Source organism: Pecten maximus, chromosome 12 (assembly GCF_902652985.1).
Source record: "Pecten maximus chromosome 12, xPecMax1.1, whole genome shotgun sequence".
Classification (NCBI taxonomy): domain Eukaryota; kingdom Metazoa; phylum Mollusca; class Bivalvia; order Pectinida; family Pectinidae; genus Pecten; species Pecten maximus.
Genome location: NC_047026.1, coordinates 33,437,848 through 33,460,795, shown reverse-complemented (window position 1 = coordinate 33,460,795; position 22,948 = coordinate 33,437,848). Strand labels below are relative to the sequence as shown.

General features: G+C 37.4%; 1 protein-coding gene and 2 long non-coding RNA genes across 4 annotated transcripts in view; 2 read left to right on the top strand and 1 right to left on the bottom strand.

Annotated features, from left to right (window-relative positions):
- LOC117339004 (adhesion G-protein coupled receptor G2-like) overlaps positions 1–22,948 on the bottom strand; it is a 95,593-nt gene that overhangs the window by 4,143 nt on the left and 68,502 nt on the right. Inside the window, exons 26-29 of the mRNA XM_033900369.1 lie at positions 22,151–22,277; positions 13,266–13,307; positions 12,470–12,562; positions 2,640–2,787 (exon numbers count right to left, since the gene is read on the bottom strand). Coding sequence (XP_033756260.1) covers positions 2,640–2,787; positions 12,470–12,562; positions 13,266–13,307; positions 22,151–22,277 — 410 coding nt within the window. The remainder of the gene's footprint in view (positions 1–2,639; positions 2,788–12,469; positions 12,563–13,265; positions 13,308–22,150; positions 22,278–22,948) is intronic.
- LOC117339299 lies at positions 3,815–4,989 on the top strand. 2 transcript variants are annotated; one of them, XR_004535163.1, is made up of 3 exons: positions 3,815–4,201; positions 4,582–4,645; positions 4,941–4,989. It is a non-coding gene; the product is annotated as an uncharacterized LOC117339299 (long non-coding RNA). The 2 variants fall into 2 exon arrangements; XR_004535162.1 differs by having other exon boundaries at positions 4,582–4,989.
- On the top strand, positions 11,628–12,085 carry LOC117339300. Its single transcript, XR_004535164.1, has 2 exons — positions 11,628–11,741; positions 12,037–12,085. It is a non-coding gene; the product is annotated as an uncharacterized LOC117339300 (long non-coding RNA).

Below are 22,948 nucleotides of genomic sequence, written 5' to 3'. Positions count from 1 at the left end.
TTAATTAAAAGAAAAGTCATTATTGAACTTACTTAAAAGATATGATGTCATGGACTTCGGACTCATATCGTCTTTGTGACGGCTGTGGTGCATTTGAATGTGTAAACGATCGCAAGAAGTATACACTTGGTAGCTGTATTAAGAACACAGTCTGTTCGAGGTATCGCGAAGTCATGTAGGCGGTGAACCACTGACATCTTTTTTAAAGAATTATTATTTCATGCGTACATACTTTGATACATACTTATGTTGTACGGGATATCTATAAGTAAATCCATTAAAAGCAATAACCTAATAATACATACAATGTATGTATAAAGTAGATTGTAGTCATTATTTTTGCGCGAGGACGACTATATCACAATATGAATGCGAATCCACCCCACAGTCACACATATACAAGAAAATGAATAAATTTGTGTCACCCAATCTCTATCAACGGCGACATTGTCATCACCAAATATTGTTTTTCTTTTTTGTGGACGCGACTTTATGTGTACGAGACATAGAATTACACAACTGGTGTCGTGGAAGAAGTAAGCGCTCATCATCGAGGGACGCCTAGTTCAATTACCCTGGTACATTACAGTTTTATGTAAAAGTCGGTGACCCCTTTTTAGTTTAAAATTTGTTTTATTTGTCAATTTCCATTTAACAAAAAATAAACGACATATAGACCCCCTTTTTACCACGAGTAATTTGTCAATATATTATGTTGTAATGTTTATACTGTAATACACATATGGAGTTGTATGTACTGATACAGTTGCCTGTCAATACATATTCTACATACTGTACATATATATCTACTTCCTCGTTTAGAGAGCGTAAAATACTTTAAAGATACTTTAGAATATATATCAATTTAATAATGATTCCAAACAAGGCAAATGAGGTGGAAGGCGTCGGCTCAGGCCATGTGTGACTGCTATCTTACTAGTGTGCACATTTGCTATTTATCGACCAATTCAATCATGTATTCTTACTGTATAATTCTTTCGGGGAAATTTAGCTAGAAAACGCAATACAAGTGTTGATGTCGACAAACGGTCGCCACTGCTACATAGAAAAGACCAAAATAGGGTCAAGCACTTGTAACTCCGTCTAGACCCCTAGAGGGTTGTTTTGTTTGTTTGTTTATTAGTGTCGAAGATGCCATCCTTGCAACATATAAGGTCATATGAGGACGGATGTACTGAAGAATACTTTGATAGCCACAGGGAAGAAAAAGCCACGTGATACAACAGTGCAACCAACCATTGCCTTTTTATTTAATGTCTACTAATTAGAGTTGTCTCTGGACATTAAGGACATGTGGGTCGCGGGCTATAATATGTAATTCCTGCAAACGATTCATGAAAGTAGAGCTTTCGATTGATGTAATTGATGTAAAGTATTCTTTTATTTTTTTTTCTTTGTGGTAGGTAGTCGGCTTCGTATTTAGGCCATATATGTCACTAAAATGAAATGATTCATTTGCCTAATTAACTAGAACTGTCGCCAGGATAGCTGACTAATACCCCCGCAATCTACACGAGTCCATGGTGAATTGGAACTGTTTATTAGAGGCCAACTAAGATAACCCAGTAATAAATTGACCAGTTGCCATAGCAACCATCATTTTGAGAAAAAGAAAGTGAGATGCACATCTGCACATGGTTCTCTATATTTGTGTGAAGTTTCATGGAAATCGTCCCTTCGGTTTAGGAGGAGTTGTCTGGACAAACTTAAAGTTATGCTTCTTATCAAAAAACCTGTTTATAGTGACCAGTTGCCATAGCAACCATAATTTTGAGAAAAAGAAAGTGAGATGCACATCTGCACATGGTCCTCTATATTTGTGTGAAGTTTCATTGAAATCGGCCCTTCGGTTTAGGAGGAGTTGTCTGGACAAACTTAAAGTTATGGTTCTTATCAGAAAACCTGTTTATAGTGACCAGTTGCCATAGCAACCATAATTTTGAGAAAAAGAAAGTGGCATGCACATCTACACATGGTCCTCTAAATTTGTGTGAAGTTTCATTGAAATCGACCATTCGGTTTAGGAGGAGTTGTCTGGACAAACTTAAAGTTATGGTTATTATCAGAAAACATCTTTATAGTGACCAGTTGCCATAGCAACCATAATTTCGAGAAAAAGAAAGTGGCATACACATCTGCACATGATCATTATGTGTGTGAAGTTTCATTTGAATCGGTCCATCGGTTTAGGAGGAGTTGTCCGGACAAAATGCGTCTACAGACAGACGGACGAACGAACGAACGAACGAACGTACGGACGGACGGACAGACAACCTGATTCCAGTATACCCCCCTAACTTCGTTGCGGGGGTATAAAAATGAGAATCAAACTAGGAACGCTTGTTGTTGTTTTTCTTTCCTTATACTACATTTTTATAACCTACACAAATATATCTAAACTACCTTCTCCGTCGTTATATTTGAAATACTTGAAGCATAATAAGTTTTAATCGAAATTCCCCATTTATCTATAAAAGCTAACGACTAATCGTTAAAATGAGAAAATCAGTATACAAATGATAACTTCTTGTATTTCCCTATTATTGACTACCAAATGTAAAAAAAATAACAAAAAAAAACCCCAATTACTATGTCAAATATTGCAGCTGTCATCGTACCAGTTTCGCGGACATCAGTACTCTGTGTACTACCCCTGCTCGACACACTGGAGTGTTTCGGAGACCAGGAAGTGGTTTGATCGGACGTCACTGAGGACACCCTCTTCTTCCGATATGGCCTCCGAGTCTTTGATTGGTGACATGTTTTCTGTAATGTAATTGTTAACATTAAGGAATAGTGTTTCAATAGTGGCAATGTAACATATTCAGGAAAAAAGTAATGTCCACAACGATGTCTTTTAAAGAAACGGTTTTAATTTGAGCACGGACTAATAACGAAGAAACCGTGTAAATAGGTCATCTTAGACGATGTGTCAACTGATCTATTGCTATCGCTTTTTGTTCATTGTCGTGCATCGTCGATCGTGTGTCAATCGTTTGAAAATAATTGAGGTTTTCGACTTTTTCTTATGAACTGAAATCTCAGTGTCATCCCATTGGGTCAGTAGCATGCCGGGATAGAGAGCTTCAGAGTTTGTTTAAATGAATGACCTAAACCTACTTAAATTCACAGGGGTCAAATATGTCCAAGTCTTTGAATTGATTCTCAATAATCAAGAGGTTAAGAGTCACGGTACTGGGCCAGAAGTATATTGTCACTGGGATGAGATTTGTTGAAATATATAAACACCTCCTTCTCAATAACCAAGAGGCACAGGGTCACGATATAAGGCCAGTTTTATTCTGAGATTAATTGTTAAAATCTGCAAACGACTTCTATGTTACCAGATTTAAGGGCCAATAACATGTGGAAACGAAACACCGCCATGCTTGTTCAGTGAACGATCTTGACCTACATTGTACATTCAAGATTACGGGTTTGTTATGATGTTAATTAAAAATAAACTATTTGTGCACACATTATAACTCAGCTGAACATTAAGAACCATTGTTATATTACCTAAACTAAGACTAAATCATTGCTCCCGTTTGTTTTTCCCCTTATGTCTTTGCTTTTGTTGTATATTATTTTGGTAGTGAGAAGGATGTTTGTGTAAGTATGACATCCTCTAGAGAAGGTACGGTCATCAGTGTATATCAACCATACGATTTACGCTACAGTTTGATGGAGCCCCGGAAGACCCTTTGAGAACGATGTATAGCTGACATCTTTTATTGAACACCAATCGTATATCAATATACTGTGGCATGTTAAGGAGACAGCTAACATGTGTGTAACAAGGTGAATTGTACATACTTTGTATTTACTATGTATGTTATTGGTTTCCTAATGCTTAGTATAGTAGCCGTGGATCACATGATAATCACGTGATCTCGAATATTTTGTATACGCTATATTAGTGTCATTTTTACGAGTTAGTTTTATTAACATTTCTAATATAATTCAGATCATCATTGATATGTACTAAAATTAAGGAAAATGTAAAACATTAATTTCCGGAACCTTCCGATCTATTTTTGACCAATCGGTTTGGAGTGGTCAGTTTAAATACAAGGCCTTTGTTACTGGTCAGTACAATATCAGACAGCTGACAATCAACAGGTGGATCAAGTTTTCAAGTTTCTCCAGTAATCTATTCCGGATCAAAATATATATAATTGTGAGTAATACATCTATTTATGATTCAGTATAAGTATTTGCAAAATAGTTAGTAGATATAGAGACCATTAGATCGTTTTGTAAATTCGTTTTAGCTATACATGTATTTGTGTTGATTTCTATTTATATGTGGTGAATTATATTTATAGATATAAAGCTCATTGCAAGTGTCTATGAGTATATTAATTACCTGTATATGATAACACACGTGATGGTGTAATGGATAACACCGAAGCTTTATAATTGAATCCAAGTCTCGTATTTATGAGATCGAATCCTGGAGACTAGTAAATTTTATTTATGTTGTATTTTATAATATCGAAATGTTCATTTACTCACATGTTAGTGTGTGATTGAACACTTGTATATTTGTTATCACAGGTTGTTGAAATCAATTCACAACAAGAAAATGTAACGGTGAACTCCCATCTTTACCTTACTTAGGGTGAGTTATACTGTTGTATTAGATTACGTTAAATACTATTGTCGTATTATAACATACTGTCACTCACAGGGTATTTTATGACAGGTATATAAGTTCATATGTAATCTGAACGTACATGAAATGAATGAGTATATGTAAGTGTATGAATAACTTGATTAATGTAATTTAGTGAATGCAATTACATTATTATCAAAATGTTATCATTTACCATTCTTTTATTATTTTTATCATGAATAATTGATTTGTCAAATATATTGTCTGCGAGGAACTGAATGTTTTTCTAATATGTTTGCAGACAAATGCCAGAAAACACGTGATGGACAATAAATAACATGGAATGAAAACATCTTGTGTATGTGATTTTTACATGTGACATTTTGGCGTCAAGGACAGGATTCCATCAACAATAGGCATTTGATGAGATGGGACATTGTGGATTACGGTTATCATTGCTTACGTATTTGGATATCATTGATTGTGGATATCATGGGTTATGGATATCTTGAATAACGGATATCATGGATTCCGGTAGGACGTACCAGGTGGACACTGGATACTGGTGATTGATTGGACAGTTCCAATGACGAAAAGAACATTTTGAATATTTAATTACGTTTAAAATTAGTGTTATGTATCATCATTGGTAAGTTAGTCTTTTCTATTAACTATTATCACTTGCATGAATTTAGATTTTTTTTCACCTGTAATTACCTGTATGTTATTGTTATTGTGTATGATATGTTTCTATGACTGAATCCAAACTTAGCAAGTTTTTGACCAGGCCTTTCAATAAACCTGATTTGGACCGGATACAGCACAGTGTGGCAATAGTGTTGAGTGACAGCAAAGCGTCCTATATTATTATTCGCTCAATCGGAAATTGTCGAAGGATGGAGTACACCCAGTACCACTTCTAGCACATGCTTGGATGCGACGGTTACTTATTCGCATGTACATTGATTGTTTCCGTTAACATTATACATTATCCATTCGGGGTCGGGGTATTGTATTGGTTGTTATGTGGGATGTTTCTCGCTACTTCCTGTGCATTATTTCTTGAACTCGTATGGTACGTATATCATCTGGACGGAATATCATTGTGAACGAACTGCAACAAAATGGCAGAGCTGAAGGAATTAAAGGCGGAATTGGATAGATTAAGACAAGAAGTCCAACGAATAGACAGTGAGACTGCGCGCGCTGACAGATTGGAGAAAGAATTGTTGAGAACCAAACAGGAATTTGAATCATATACCAGCTCTCCGAAAACTGTCTACATTAACAAAAACAGAAAATTGGATAAATTCTCAGGGAGACCTGTAAAAGAGACAGATCCAACAGCAGAAGAGTGGATAGAGGATGCGATACACCATTTAAAAACCATCACCGGAAGTGACGCTCAAGTAGAGTTTTTATATGCGCACTTACAGGGACAAGCAAAAGACGAAATTCGTATAAGGTCAGAAACTGAAAAATCCTCCGCAACAAAAATTTTGGAAATATTAAGAACAACATTTCAAGAAGCCGAAACTGTTGGACAGTTACAACAGAGGTTTTATCAAAGAAATCAAAACAAAGGAGAGACTTTACAAGAATATTCTTTGGTGTTATTGAAATTGATGGACAGAATTGTGAAGAAGGATAGAGTCATAGTCGGTGATAGAGACTTGATGTTAAAAGAAAGATTCACAGATGGTGTGGTTGACATTCAGCTGCGGCGGGAGATGCGCAGATACATGTTTGAACATAAGGATGTATCTTTTACTGATTTCAGGCAGTTAGTAATTCGCTGGACGGAGGACGAGACAATACCATCTCGACATAAAAGCGTGTCTGTCTCGGAACAGGAAGTGTGTGTCACTAATGATGAACTCAAAACTAAAGAGTCCTCTGCTACATCAGCAGTAACTGCCATGTTGCAAAGTCAACAAGAAATGCTAGCGAAACAACAGCAGCAATTGGACGCACTTACAAAGCTAGTAGGGGGCGGAACAAATAGCTTTGTTAAAGGAACTGGTCGAGGCCGAGGTAGAGGAGCAATAAAGTGCTATAACTGTGGAGGTCGTGGACATGTTAGTAGGGAATGTCCTACAGAACGAAAACCTGGACAACAACAGAAACAGTATGGTAATAATGGTGGACACCAATATAACAGAAAGCAAGAAACAGGAAAGCGGGATTTAAACGCCCAGAACCCACTGTAGGGAGTCAGACAGTGGGGAATAGTTCTCTTGGCTCCAAAATAAAACAGACGGTGTTAAAGAATGCTATCGGTGAATGTCCGGAGATAGACGTTTTCATTGAAGGGGAAAAGGTCAGATGTTTGATTGACACAGGCTCGCAAATTTCGACCATTACCGAACATTTCTTTAGGAAATTGGTTGGGAAGAAATCCGAGTTGATAGATGTTACCAAATGGATGAGAGTTACTGGTGCAAACGAATTGGAGGTTCCATACATTGGATATGTTGAGGTCGACATTGACATCATCGATCGGAAGGTATCCGGAGTTGGCATGTTGGTTGTGAAGGATCCGACGGATTTCCACGGAATCAAACGCAAGGAAAGGGTTCCAGGTTTATTAGGGAGTAACTTCTTTAAATTGATGAAAGAAGTAACGAACACTGACAAGGAAAAGTCGACAGGAGAAAATGGTACCAGCGATCAATCCTGGATGGAGATATTAGCTCTATATGAGATGTCTGCAACCACAGAGGATGATCGTGTCAGTTTCGTGAAAATTCCCGGGAATCAGTCGATAAAGATACCTGCATACTCCATGAAAGTAGTTACCGGAACAACTCGTCAATCAATACACAATAAACCATATACTGTTGCTATTCAAGCCATACAAGGAAACAGTGGTTCGCTGCCTAAGAACATTATCGTTGTGGACACTTTCAGTGAAGTCAACAATGGCAGAGTTCCTGTCAGAGTTGTGAACCTTGGAAGTGAGGATGTATGGTTACCCCAGAAAAGCCGGATAGGAACAGCACATGTCGTGGAAAATTTCACCGAATGTACGACTTCAACGTCATGTAACATCCAAGTTACGGAGTCTGAAATTAATGTTCGTCTGGAAACCATCGAAAACGAGCCGGTACCGGATGAAATTACAAAATTGGACCAATTATCGTTTACTATAGACGTGGGAGAAGTTGATTTAACACCAGAGCAAGAGAAACAAGTAGCTCAGTTGTTTTACAAATACAAAGATTGTTTCTGTCAGAGTGATGAAGAATTGGGATATACAGATCTCATAAAACATCGTATTCAAACCACGGACGAGATTCCTATCAAAGTAGCTCATCGGCGCATTCCACCTTATCAGATGGAGGAAGTGAGGGATCATATCAACAAAATGTTGCGTCAAAATATCATCCGGAAGAGTACAAGTCCATACGCTGCGCCAGTAGTACTCGTACGAAAAAAGGACGGTAGTTTACGGCTTTGTGTGGATTATCGGCTCCTCAATGACAAAACCATTAAAGACGCATATCCATTACCAAGAATAGAGGAGGCTCTAGATGCATTACATGGTGCAAAGTACTTCAGCTCTATGGATTTAGCGCAAGGCTATTATCAAGTGGGTATTGATGAAAGAGATAGTCATAAAACTGCATTCCGGGTAGGTACAGGAGGTTTATACGAGTACAATCGTATGCCAATGGGACTCTGTAATAGTCCTGCTACTTTTCAACGATTGATGGAGGCGTGTATGGCGGAAGCGAATTTTGATCTACTGCTGATATACTTGGACGACATACTAGTATTTTCGCCGTCAATAGAGGAACATCTGAAACGGTTGGAGTACGTGTTCAGCAGATTAAAGGAACATGGATTAAAAATGAAAAACAGCAAATGTCATTTCTTCAAAAAGGAAACCAAATTTCTTGGGCATGTTGTTTCTGAACGAGGAATCGAAACCGATCCTGGAAAAACAAAAGCAATTTCAGAATGGAAATCACCAACAACTGAAAAGGAATTACGCTCGTTCTTAGGTTTATGTGGGTATTACCGTCGTTACGTCAAAGGATTCTCTAGTATTGCTGCACCGTTACACGAACTTCTCACAAAGCAGGACAAAAAGGGAAGAAAGTCATCATCAACGACAGATAAACGGCAATTTACCGAGAAATGGAACGACAAGACAGAGAACGCATTTCAAACTCTGAAACAACGGTTAACCGAAGCACCGATACTTGGTTATCCGGATTTCACGAAGGAGTTTATTCTCGAAACGGATGCTAGCTATGACGGATTGGGAGCTGTGCTATCACAGGAACAAGGACAACAAAAGGTTGTCATTGCGTACGCTTCACGGAGTTTAAGACCGTCAGAGAGGAATATGGACAACTACAGCTCAATGAAATTGGAGTTACTAGCAATGAAATGGGCAGTCACGGACAAATTTAGAGATTATCTATTAGGCCGATCATTTACCGTATTTACCGACAACAATCCTCTCAGCTATCTGAAAACAGCTAAGTTAGGAGCAACGGAAATGCGCTGGGCAGCACAACTTGCTCAGTTTGATTTCGTCATCAAGTATCGATCTGGCAAATCGAATGCCAACGCCGATTCACTCAGTAGAAATCCCAAGTTATCAGAAGAAATTAGAGTTCTTTTGCAAAATTTAACAAAAACAACCCGTGTGTCAGAGGAACTACATACAGTTCAGATAATGAATACATCTGTTACTGTAACAACAAACGAACAGCTCGCTACAACATTAACGTTTCCTGAGTATTCCAGAACGGAACTTCATTCACGACAGTTGAATGATGAAAACATTGCAATTGTTTGGAAGTGGTGGAAAACGGGACACAAACCCACAGAACGGCAATTACGTCAGGAACTAAATGTTGCTCGTAAGATACTACGGAGGTGGGATAGATTAATTGAGGAAGATGGGATTTTGTGGTACAAAATCATGGACCCAGAAATTGGCAATAATTTTCTTTTCGTAACTCCTGAATCAATGAAGTCTCAAATTTTGGAATCGTTGCACAATCTATCAGGACATCAAGGAATGGAACGCACTATGTCGTTAGTTAAGAAACGATGTTATTGGCCTGGATTGGAAAATGACGTTCAAAAGTGGATTAAACAGTGCGAACGATGTATGGTCGCAAAAATGCCCGTACCGACAGTCAAACTCCCAATGGCGCATCTCTTGGCTTTTCAACCAATGGAAGTTGTTGCTATAGACTTTACGCAGCTAGAGAAAGCGTCGGATGGCAGAGAGAACGTGCTAGTTATTACGGACGTTTTCACAAAATTTACATCGGCAATTCCAACTAAAGATCAGAAGGCAACGACAGTGGCGAAAATTCTTGTGAAAGACTGGTTTTTGATTCGTTAGGAAAGACTCGACAGGAAACAAGTGGCATGACGTCACCGAATGACGTCAATGAACAGTCAGACACGAGCGAAACTGAGGACTCCGATGATAGCGTCTGGAACGTGTATAATGAACCCCTCCCACAGAGACACGCTTCTGACAAAGCAGGGAAGGGGAGTCAGGAAAAACGTTCAAGTGTTGACAGTGTAGTAAGAGACAGAGATGAAACGTCACGCAAACATGTAGAACCTACAGAGATTTCCAATGTAGGAATCACGCGAGAAGAGTTGCGTCAGCGGCATAGTGACGTCATAACAGACACTGAATCTGAGACTAGGGTGGAAGCGGAGAGCCAAGCGTCAGGAAGGAGGATATCAGATCGCCGGACGAAAGGACAGCATTCTAATCCTCATCGTCTTCCTAAAACGGCAGTAAAGTCTACAGCGTCCATGAACGACAATGAGATGTCGGCGTTTGTTAGGCCTGGTCTTCCTCCTAATTTTCAGGATTTCAGTCAAGCTATTGCTATGTTAGGCACATCTCTGAGTAGTTCGTTAGGTCGAACATTGCAAGAAGGTTTTAATGATTTTTCATCTTTTAATAAGTGATATGTGATAGATTGTCCATATGGACAATATCAGGCTTCTGATGTTTTTTAGTATACAAACAAAATAGTTTTTTTATCAAGACATACTTTTTGCATATTAATGTATTGAACACATCATTGGTTAATACCGGTTGGAATGTGTGTAGTAAATTCATTTTTCGCAGCTTAATTAGCTCGGTTATGTTTTTGAAACAATAATACTTTAATGCCGGTTAAATTTTGAAAAGGGAATTAAGAATTAAGAAGCAGAAATATGTTTTTGTAATTTTTAAGATGATAGGTTGCTGTGGCATCAACCTTAAGCAGGGAAGAATGTAACAAGGTGAATTGTACATACTTTGTATTTACTATGTATGTTATTGGTTTCCTAATGCTTAGTATAGTAGCCGTGGATCACATGATAATCACGTGATCTCGAATATTTTGTATACGCTATATTAGTGTCATTTTTACGAGTTAGTTGTATTAACATTTCTAATATAATTCAGATCATCATTGATATGTACTAAAATTAAGGAAAATGTAAAACATTAATTTCCGGAACCTTCCGATCTATTTTTGACCAATCGGTTTGGAGTGGTCAGTTTAAATACAAGGCCTTTGTTACTGGTCAGTACAATATCAGACAGCTGACAATCAACAGGTGGATCAAGTTTTCAAGTTTCTCCAGTAATCTATTCCGGATCAAAATATAAATAATTGTGAGTAATACATCTATTTATGATTCAGTATAAGTATTTGCAAAATAGTTAGTAGATATAGAGACAATTAGATCGTTTTGTAAATTCGTTTTAGCTATACATGTATTTGTGTTGATTTCTATTTATATGTGGTGAATTATATTTATAGATATAAAGCTCATTGCAAGTGTCTATGAGTATATTAATTACCTGTATATGATAACACACGTGATGGTGTAATGGATAACACCGAAGCTTTATAATTGAATCCAAGTCTCGTATTTATGAGATCGAATCCTGGAGACTAGTAAATTTTATTTATGTTGTATTTTATAATATCGAAATGTTCATTTACTCACATGTTAGTGTGTGATTGAACACTTGTATATTTGTTATCACAGGTTGTTGAAATCAATTCACAACAAGAAAATGTAACGGTGAACTCCCATCTTTACCTTACTTAGGGTGAGTTATACTGTTGTATTAGATTACGTTAAATACTATTGTCGTATTATAACATACTGTCACTCACAGGGTATTTTATGACAGGTATATAAGTTCATATGTAATCTGAACGTACATGAAATGAATGAGTATATGTAAGTGTATGAATAACTTGATTAATGTAATTTAGTGAATGCAATTACATTATTATCAAAATGTTATCATTTACCATTCTTTTATTATTTTTATCATGAATAATTGATTTGTCAAATATATTGTCTGCGAGGAACTGAATGTTTTTCTAATATGTTTGCAGACAAATGCCAGAAAACACGTGATGGACAATAAATAACATGGAATGAAAACATCTTGTGTATGTGATTTTTACATGTGACATGTGTAACAGTTGTTAACAGTTGTTACACGTAGTTGCATTGTCTAGAATAAATTTCTTTTTTTTTGTCTAATTTCTGCCTTGTGATACTTTGTTTGGTTTGTTTTTGTTTAACGTCCTATTAACAGCCAGGGTCATTTAAGGACGTGCCAGGTTTTGGAGGTGGAGGAAAGCCGGGGTACCCGGAGAAAAACCACCGGCCTACGGTCAATACCTGGCAACTGCCCCACGTAGGTTTCGAACTCGCAACACAGAGGTGGAGGGCTAGTGTTAAAGTGTCGGGACACCTTAACCACTCAAACAAACCAAAGAGTGCCATTCTGTGTTGTACCTATACTTCATATGTGTATGTTACCTGTATACCATCCGAGTTTCCGTTTGACAGGGAAACGAAGTCACCTCTTTGAAGTATTCTTCTTTCTCTCATTTTGGACAGTGCTTGCCGGACCTGAAATTATTGATATGACACAGTAAATGTATATTGCGAATGTAATAAGTAACGCTTTAAATATTTACTTAATTGGATGATAATACACATTAATGCATTTAACGGAGTCATATTTCACCAGAAATAAGCTCCAAGAAAAAAAGTATTGTCTGATTTGCAGCATTTAAAACAACAGCCAGGTTTTTTTTTTTATCTAGAATCAATAATGAAAAGCATAAATATACTATGCAAACATTTCCGTGGTTGCGCCAATATAACTTATCTGTTTTTTGCTAAGGAAAAATGGCACAAAACCTTAAAATATATAAATAAAACGAGAAGTAATAAGGAGAATACATCACGTTTAATATGTAACATTAATCTGATTATATTAGCATTTTGGAATTAGCTGTTCCATGCAGCTTTTATTTTACATTTTGATAAGGTTTTGTAAATTTGATATCTATTTTATATCACTCAGAAAAATGTATATGCAATACATTGCTTCAATAAATATATAAAGAATTTAAAGATTAATCTATAAAAACAACATTAACATTGATGGCTCTCCCATATATATTATCGACGAGTGCTTTTGAATAATGTTGATTTGGAATGTTTTAAATCCAGCACCTTGCTTATACGAATAAAACGGTTTTCGTAAATCCCTTCTTTTCAAGAACAAAGCTATGAAAAAGTAAATCGTGTCAGTTGGAATACTTACCTCTAAGTTGAACGCGCAGTGGAAGAGGAATATAAAGAATCCCTGCAAATAGAAATCGTGCTGCATGTGGTGTATATCATGTACATAAAATACATAACGGACACATTATGTATAACATCAAATAGTCAGGGGGCAATTTCCTCGCGGTTTGAAAATGTTTAGATCGTTTCGTTGCACAAATATCCATCTTAACGCAATTATCAGTTCTGTACTTAACTCATTCAACGAATGAAAATGTCAAAACACGTATTCCTTAGGATGATAACATTAATACATACAGACAAATGGAAAAAACGGGATTGCGCAAAACAAACCAGAAGTTATGACATGAAGAAATAAAGAAGGACTGAAAAAAAAGATATTCATCTTAAGATGTCAATTTTTTTCTGGTACTTAATATAAAAACGAGTCATTATTAGAATGGCGTATTTAATTAATAAAGTTATCTTGCTGTTCCGGCTTAATACTAATACGAGCTCTGTTTTACAGCAAGTTGTTGGTTAAATGACAAGTCGAGTCGGGTTACTGGCGCCAATGCAGGTACCCCGTCCCTAATTGGTACCATACGGGAGGTGTACTTCTTGTTATAAGGATTCACCGAGGTGGGCTGGTGGTTATACATCTGGTGTGATATATACGGACGACTCGTCCAAAACCAATTACTTGTAAAAGTACTCAGAAAAAAACACATTCTTTAGCGGCTGGGTTCATGGGAAACAGCAGCTGATTGGCTTAAAAAATTGTGCGAGTACTTGTACAAGTAATCCATCTACGTTTTCAGACGTTATTAACACTGACACTGAATTTAACTTTCTGATCACAAAGCGACAAATGTTATTAACGAAAGATAACATGTTAAAATGAGTCAAATGACGAACGTTTAAAAAACAGACTGAAGAATATTGACTGGGTAGATCTTTTTTTTTTACTCCCTGGATGAGATGCGTGAGAAATTTACAGATAAATATTTAGACTTAGCCAGTAGAGTATACCGACAAAGACTGTAAATATTCGACCAGATGAAAAGCCTGCGTTTAATTCGGACATACGAGATAAGAAAAAGACGTAAAACAAATGAAAAAAAAACTGTACACGAAGCAAATTTTGGCATACAACGTAATCACGTTCATTACTTAAAAGACGTACACAAGAATTATTTTAAACAGACATATCATTACTTTGATTCAAACCCTAGAAATGTTTGGAAGATTGTCCGTAGATTGTTAAAACATCTGATACTTTAAACTCTATACCACCTCTAATAAATGATAATACTTGGAATTCTCGAGTGTACTAACGAATGCAATGTCAATGTTTTAAATGATTGTTTTTATTTCTACACTGACAGAGACGTGCCTGAAGTATCACGTACGGACACTACATACATACCCTTTCGATTAGATGACATTACAGAACTGACATTCTCAAATCCTTACAAACAAATAAAGCGGTTTGCAATGATGAAATAAGTCAGCATTTGTTAAAATACACTGCCGAATCCATAACCTTTCCTTTGTATTTAATATATACAGGTAGGTCTTCCTTGGGAACTGGAATCTTTCCGAAACTTTGGAAATTAGCTTTGGTAATGCCGTTATTCAAAAAAGGTGATAAGAAAATGTCTTCAGACTATAGACTGTAGACTTAGCACTATTGGAATAGGTATTTGAAAGGTTAATTGTTAAATATCTACATAGATAGCGACTTGAAAATTCGTTGATATATAAATACCAGCCTGTTTTTCAGCCTGGTCATTCTACTGCTCACCAAATTATAGAGATTTATCATACTTGATGTGAAAACCTAAAAAAAAAAAATAAGCCAACTTGCAATTGCTTAGTATTCGATCGTCCGATCGAGTGTGGCACAAGGGAAACATGTAAAATTAGCTTATTACGGTATTAGTGGGAAACTTTGATCTTGGTTAAGTGATTATGTAAGAAATAGAAACCATCAAGTTTTCATTGGGAATAGCAAATCTACTATTAAAGATACTAATGCTGCTGTTCCACAAGGCTCTGTATTAGATCAATTACTTTTTATTAAATATACATAAAAAAATATATAACGGCCAACCTTGAAAGTCTTTCTAAACTATTTGCAGGCGATACCTCCTTATTGTGTTCTGATAATTCTCTTTTGGCCGTCGAAACTAAAATTAACAATGATTTAGCAAACATTCAAATTTGGGTAGAAAATTGGCTAGTCAAATTTAATCGATTAAAAATGGAAGATTTTGTTGATCATCATAAACACCTAGGACGAACGTGAGATGAAAATTGTAAATGGAGTAAACATATCAAATATATAGGTTAACATGTGGCAAAACAGATTAGCGTTCAGATATGTGTTCAACAAGCAAACTTTGTTAAAGATTTACAAAACTTCTATTCTACCATTATTCGAATATTGTTGTGAAGTTTGAGATGGGTGTTGCAAATGCAGACAAACTTGAAAAGGTTCAGTTAGAAGCTGCCAAAATTATAACTGAATTAGCATCGTTTGCCAGTAGAGAATCCCTTTATTCAGGATAATTTTAGTCAGAACTATGGAATTCGACACCAGACATTGTCATTGCTACTCGATGCCCGCAGGTTGGGGCGAGTTTGTGGGACGCAATGAACCAACTGCAGAGAAAAAATAAACATTTGCTACAAAAGCACGCGCTGTCATCACACCGCTTGAACTTACGCTGTTACTTTTCTTTTTAAATCTTTCATTTGAATGTTTATTTATACTATCTGTCCACCACCCAAGATGTTTTGTAATTAATTTCAATAAGCTTACGGCTAATTAATTATCGACAAGGGGTTCGTAAACACAAATTTACCGACATTGTTCAATGTTCATCTATCAAACTTGTGTACATGTAACTGTTCCATGTTTATGCCTGTATGTGATCGTTTTTAATTTACTTGTGTCTTGATAAAGTGCCAGATTGCCTCGAAAATTCGACAATTTACTTGGTACTGCATGTCGTTATTACTACATGACGAATTATCTATTTCTAGAAAAATACGCATCACCAGCGAACATCTGTTTGTTATGGCCCTGTCAAACTGTTGCGTATGAGAGAAACGTATGAGTTGCGTATGAAAATTCATAATATAACTTTCATACGCACAAGAAGCCCTTGAAAATACAGAATTGTGCGTATACTTACCGTATTGAACCTATGAGTAGCGTATGGCCAGCGTATTGAAAGCGTATTGACAGCGAATGTCAGCGTATGACCAGCGTATGTCAGCGTATGAACAGCGTATGGCCAGCGTACTCTGCGTATGGCTAGCGTATGAGTAGCGTGTGAACTGCGTATGCCCAGCGTACCGCGTATCACGTGACAAAAAGCCTATATAAAGGCGGAAACATTGCTGCATTATTGCAGTAGACGGCGGACGATCAACATATCTCTCAACATCTCTCTCCATCATGCCTCCTAAGAAGCAATCATCGTCTGCCCGGGCTGTACGATACACCTTCCGCCAACGTATGGCAACTTATGTCCAGCTTACTCGACCTATGAGTAACGTACCTATATTGTGCCTCTAGCGTATTCAGCGTATGCCTAGCGTATGCTTAGCGTATTAACCATACGTCCGCATACGCACAAAATTTTGAATTTGCTCAAACATTTATTTCTGCTTCAGCGTATGCCAGCGTATGCCAGCGTGTTTGAAACGTATACAACCTATGCCTAACGTACCCCTAGCGTATGTCAGCGTATACGTGATAATTTTCATACGCTGGCATACGCTAGTACGATACGCAACAGTGTGACAGGGCCATTAGGATCCATTACCTATATTGGACCATATATATACCAAACTCTACACGAACACCATCATCATCATCATCATCATCATACTTTATTTCCTCCGGTTGGAGATTTTAAATACAAGGAAATCGACATAAAAAAGTAAATGAATAGAGGAATTAGAAGAAAACGCGACAAAAAATATGTATATACATCGAGATGCAAGCGCGGCATTGAAAGGGATTTTCATGTCCGCGCGAAACAGTTACGTTGGGTTAAGTCAAGACATTACAACAGACATCGCGTAACACGAGCGACAAATCGAACAGATTTCATGAGGAATTGTTCATAGTCTGTATCGTCAATGAAGGGAATTCCTGTATTGGCTCCTAATATGGTGCGGGTGAAGGCAGTAGCATCCATTCTCTCAATGAAATGGAATACAGTTGGACCGAAGGTAATGAGAATGTCTTCCATAAAGCTTTGTTTTAGAGCAATATTGACTATACAATCAGCACACAGATGAATTACTGCGACGTCATGAGACATTGTGCAGAGTGGGCATTGTTCATCGGCAAGGCCACTAGGCAGAGCCAACACAGAACATATATAATAAATGTTTTGCATATCGGACGGAGATTCCGCAGCATGCCACAAGCTATATAGGTCATATGAGCAATGAATCTTTTGGAAAAAGGAGAAGTCATTATCATTTGCCATACGTTCCTTGAGAGCCGAGTTTTCGTAGGACCTAATAGTGGATTTCACTATGCGTTTCCATTGGGACTTGGTTGGAAAAATGTAAGACCGTAGATATGTCTCCAAATAATAAAGAAGATCGTATTTCCGGAGTACTTTAACTATATCAGGGAAATATCCTTATGGTTAGCTGGTGTGTTGGGTAACACTGAAATATATAAATGTAGACGCATGGTAAAAATTTGCTTCGGCAGATAGGATTGGTCCATAGCTATCATTTTTTGTAGAAACAGTAGTTTCCTCCGGTCGACTTCTGCTGAGATTCTGAAAAGACCAAGTATAGATTCGGCTATATCTGACCTTGTACGACGTGGTAAACCCAGTATGAGTTTTACAGCGTAGTGTTGAAAACAAGCAATCTTGGAGATTTCTGTTAAAGTGAGATTAGTCCAATGTTCACACCCATACAGAATCGACGGTAAAACGACTTTCTTGTAGAGACTGGTTTTAACGACAGGACTTATTGCAGATAAGGAGGGAGCTACACCAACAATAGAATGTAAGGTTCTTCTACCTTTATCACAAGCGTTGGTGATACGTTCGGTGTTAGACAGTTTGGACGAAAACACTGTACCCAGGTGAGTTTGGGAGTGTGAGATATCAAGGGTATGATGGCCTAGTGTCCATGTTTCATTCGGATTCCTTGGAATGTAGTTTCCGATTACTAAAATTTTGCACTTTGTATCACTGAACTCGAACTTCCACTTCATGCTATATTCCTGACAAATGTTCAACAGGTGTTGTAGCGAACGCGGAGATGTGCTGATGAGGGTGATGTCATCTGCCAGAGTTGGATTCCCAGAAGGGAACCCTATCGATAACGGCGCCATGTTTGCTTTTACTTAGATAGTCAAGTAGGTTATCAATGAACGTTTGATAAAGAAAAGTAGATAAAACATCACCTTGTCGGACTCCAGATTCAACGGGAAACCAATGTGACGTCATACCCTGCCACGTAACGGCGCTCGACATACCCTTGTACGCCTCGCGAATGGTGTTAAGCAGATGGCCTGTGATGCCGACATTAGTGAATTTACGAAAAAGGCCTGTGTGCCAGACGGTATCGAACGCCTTTTTTATATCCAGGAATGCAACAAACACTTTGCTTCCTAACTTTTATGAAAAATTGTTTCTTGGAGAGAAAATGTGGCAGTTGTACAACTGAGAGACTTGCGGAAACCGTTCTGTTGGTCGTTTGGGAATGATAAAAGTGAAGTCTTTAGACTGTCATGAATTCTGTTGTTGATCACCGATTCAAAAAGTTTGTATGTACAGCATAAAAGAGTAATTGGCCTGTAGCTTGCGGGATCACCGCGAGATTTGTTACCGCCTTTGAATATGGCAAGAATTATACCTCGTTTCCATACATTGGGCACGTGCTCATGCTCCAGACATTTGGCGAACAGTTTTTGAAGACACACTATCAGAGTCCGTCCTCCATATCGTAAATACTCGTTTTGAATAAGATCTACTCCGGGTGCTATGTTGAATTTCAAACCTCGGATAGCGCACTCAACTTCGTCGAAGTTTATATTTCTGTTTAGATCATCGTGATCGAAAATGTCCTTAGGGTCATCAAGTTCGGCGTCGAACATTTCTGCCGGCCTAGAATTAACCTTATAAACAGACTGGAAGTAATTACCAAAAGCTTGCGCAATATCGACGGGAGAGCGTAAGGTTTCGTTACCGACCTTAAATGGTGAAACTTTGAGACGTGAAGGACGTTTTAGAAGCTTCAGTGCTCTCCAAAATGTCTTGCTGTCAACATCTGCAGCGTCATTCAGATCTTGGTGAAGACTTCGTAGGTGTTCATTATAGGCTGCGCATTGAGTATTCTTGAATATACGTTTCGCTAGTTTATATTCCCGGTAAGAGGGATGATCGGGTCCACGTGGTTTACCTTCAGACATCCACTCTCTTCGTCGCGCACGAGCAGTCTTGTGGGCAGATTTCACGTTGATGTTCCAGTAAGGCTTCAACTGTGGGTTGTATCTTGACATAGGGATACACGAATATGCACAAGCGATCAACGCGTCGGTAATAAGCGTGTGGAACCTGTCAATATTCGCTGGTTCGTTGATTTCGAAATCTTGAAAAGACCGTAGGGTGCTGTCAACAGCGAGCTGATACCGGATCAACTGATCTGTAGAACATTTACTCCAAAGAGGGTGTGAGGTAGGGGTTGGAAGTGAGAGATATCATTGCGTCATCCCACTCAGAAGGTTTCATCTTTGGGAACGACACAGGAATACCCACTCATGGATACTTCAATGTTCTATCAGCCAGTCATTATTTGTTAACTAAATACAATCGGACAGTTAAAATGTATTTACATATTGCAGTATATGCATAATTTGATTATTTCACTTATATTAGTAACATAATGATATCAAAACTGATATATAATCAATATCGCCTCATACTTTTGGATTCATTTCACATCTACATTACCATTAACAATTTATAAGGCAATTAGGAAAATGGCGATACTATTTCACAGAGCTCATTCCTGCACCGCCGGACAGAGTTTGACTGTTGTTGTATTTTTGATACATTGTCAAGGGCATAGCGTTACAGAGTTGTTATAAGTCGACCCTGAGATGTCATTTATCTGTTTTACAATACAAGGACCATCAAGTAATGGTCATTGATTCGAAATTAAACAGAATTGATGGCGTCCAAATACTCAGCCATGCGTGCTATAGATGACTTGCCTCTCTATGCCCATGACCTGCATCTCGGTCTGACTTATACCCATACTTACATACAACCACCACGGGGCCTTTATTTATCACTTAGAATTTAACTTCAATCCAATTAAATTATCAGATACACATAAACTTCAGTAACGTACATGTACCTTGGTTTAGAATCCTTGAATATCAATGCATGTTATTCTTTTGTCGCGTGACAATGATTTTAATATGAGAAGTTTGATTAAAAGTGATCGTGATAGCCGACGATGAATCGACTGTGGAACGGAAGTAGTCTGTATATTTTAGAGTGGTGTGCAGGGGGCAATCTGTGAGACACCTTGTTGATATAGTAGGAGTATGGTATCATATTTATTTCCTATCAATACTAACCAGAAGCAGACGTCTGTGATGATATATATACAAGTCAACCACTCATTACTTCCATTATGTGCCCACAAAGTCTAACGGAGAAAAACTCCAGGTGTTTTCCTTCTAATAATATAATTCAAAATATGATCAACTTCAATTTGCTATGGTGAAATCAAAAGATATATGTAAAGTCGACTTCCGTGTATTGTGTTTTTGTAATTGTGTAAATTGATGAATTAGCTATCAGCTCTTTTGGTTTTGATTATGTTTATTATATTTTACTTCAGGTACGCGCCGCCCGCTGTTTACCTGTGTACGTTACCTGTATAACATGTATGTTGCGAATTGTTTTATTAATGTGGTGTTGGAATGTTACCTTATATGGTCATGTCCAGTGTCGTCTCGGTTTGGTTATTGGTGGTAACTTTTGATATCTTTGTCTCGTATAGTAGAGCCGCTGAGGTGGAGGATGAGAGTTTGGGTTTGTCAGTTCCAGCAGAATACCGACCGGCTCTGACGCCCATTGTCCGGGGTGATTTTATATGTTCAATAAAGACATGGAACCTTCAGCTGAGCTCGGATGATTTATTTACATTTCTATGTGATTTATATATTACGATACATCATAATTTAAAAACTTAAGAGAGAGCGTTTGCTTTTATTGAACGAAACATAAAGTTTGAGAAAGCCATGTTCAATTAGTAGTATGCGCTAATACACAAATAAATACATTTTAAAACATACTATATATTCTTATCTTTCCTGAACCACGTGTATTTTATAGTAAAAAGAGGAGAAACAGCAAAAACAAGCACAGCAACAACGAAACAAATGAAACAAAGCAATCAAAAAACTAAATCAAAATGACCAAAACCACACAGATATCCCTTTTCTCTTTCATGTGTTAATAGTACACATTGTATTTGATTAACAATTTTTTTTTTCAAGAGGGGTCAAGTTTAATTTTTGAACATATGACGTTGGGAGTGGTGAAGTGCGACCTTTGACCCCAAATCTTGATAGTGTGATATTATGGTGCGGTACGAAATAATCTGAGCAGGGATTAAAGACATATATTGTACACAACCTTTTGAAGTGGTCAAACCACTTGGACTACGATCGATTATCACAAAACTTCTATAAAGTGTAGAAAGTGATGGCATGGTGGCGATCTAGACCAAATATGTCCATGTAGGTGTTCATTAGATACATTGTACATGCATCTCAGAATAGTACAAGTATTTCACTGATGTTAGTTTTAATGTCAGTTTACTTACACGAGTGCTACTATATAACCATTTATATACCTGTAGTGAGTTGAATATGGCAAACAGATACTGGAACACTATCATATCCTCATTGACTGCCAACAACCCGAAAAGCCAGGTGAGACCCAGGAGGGGTAGCAGGAACATTGCGCCCTTAACGCCGACTCTGTGGATAGGTAGGAAGTGGGTTAACCTTAATTTTTAACAATAACACCGAGATACAGAAAGCAATGCGTTGTTTTATTCATACCCTTGGTATGTTTGTGGAGCGGTAACATAACACACTGTAAACGTATACATTGTTTATTGAAGTGGTCATCTTATTTTGGCGAAGTTCGCGCTGAAAATATTGCCATTCCACTAAGTTATGATTCCGCTAAATGTAGTTTCAGTATATTGATTTCTTTGGCAGATGATGTGTAAGCGCCGATTCAGCATTATGCTTATTTGTTAAAATATTGCATGCGCTGAAATAAGAGTACGCCTCAACCTGGTAAAATGAAACGGAAATATGATATGGTTTAAAGATAGCTTAACAAAGACACTAAACTCAAATGTCTGTCATAAAATAGTTTGCAATGTTGCATAGAGCAAGCTTAGTAATTAGTTTGATGTGCATGATGTACAGCTATGAAATCCCAAAACATTGTCAGTGAAACTCATTGGCACTTGTTGTGTGATGGATGTTGTGGCATTATCCCGAAATATAGTATTTAGGATCTGTTTTGTGTAAAATGACGTAAAATCAAATTTTCTACACTTTGTTTATGCAAAAACCATTAGTTATATCTTCGCCTGTTGAACTAAGCAAATAAGTGTCAGATACAGACTATTCTA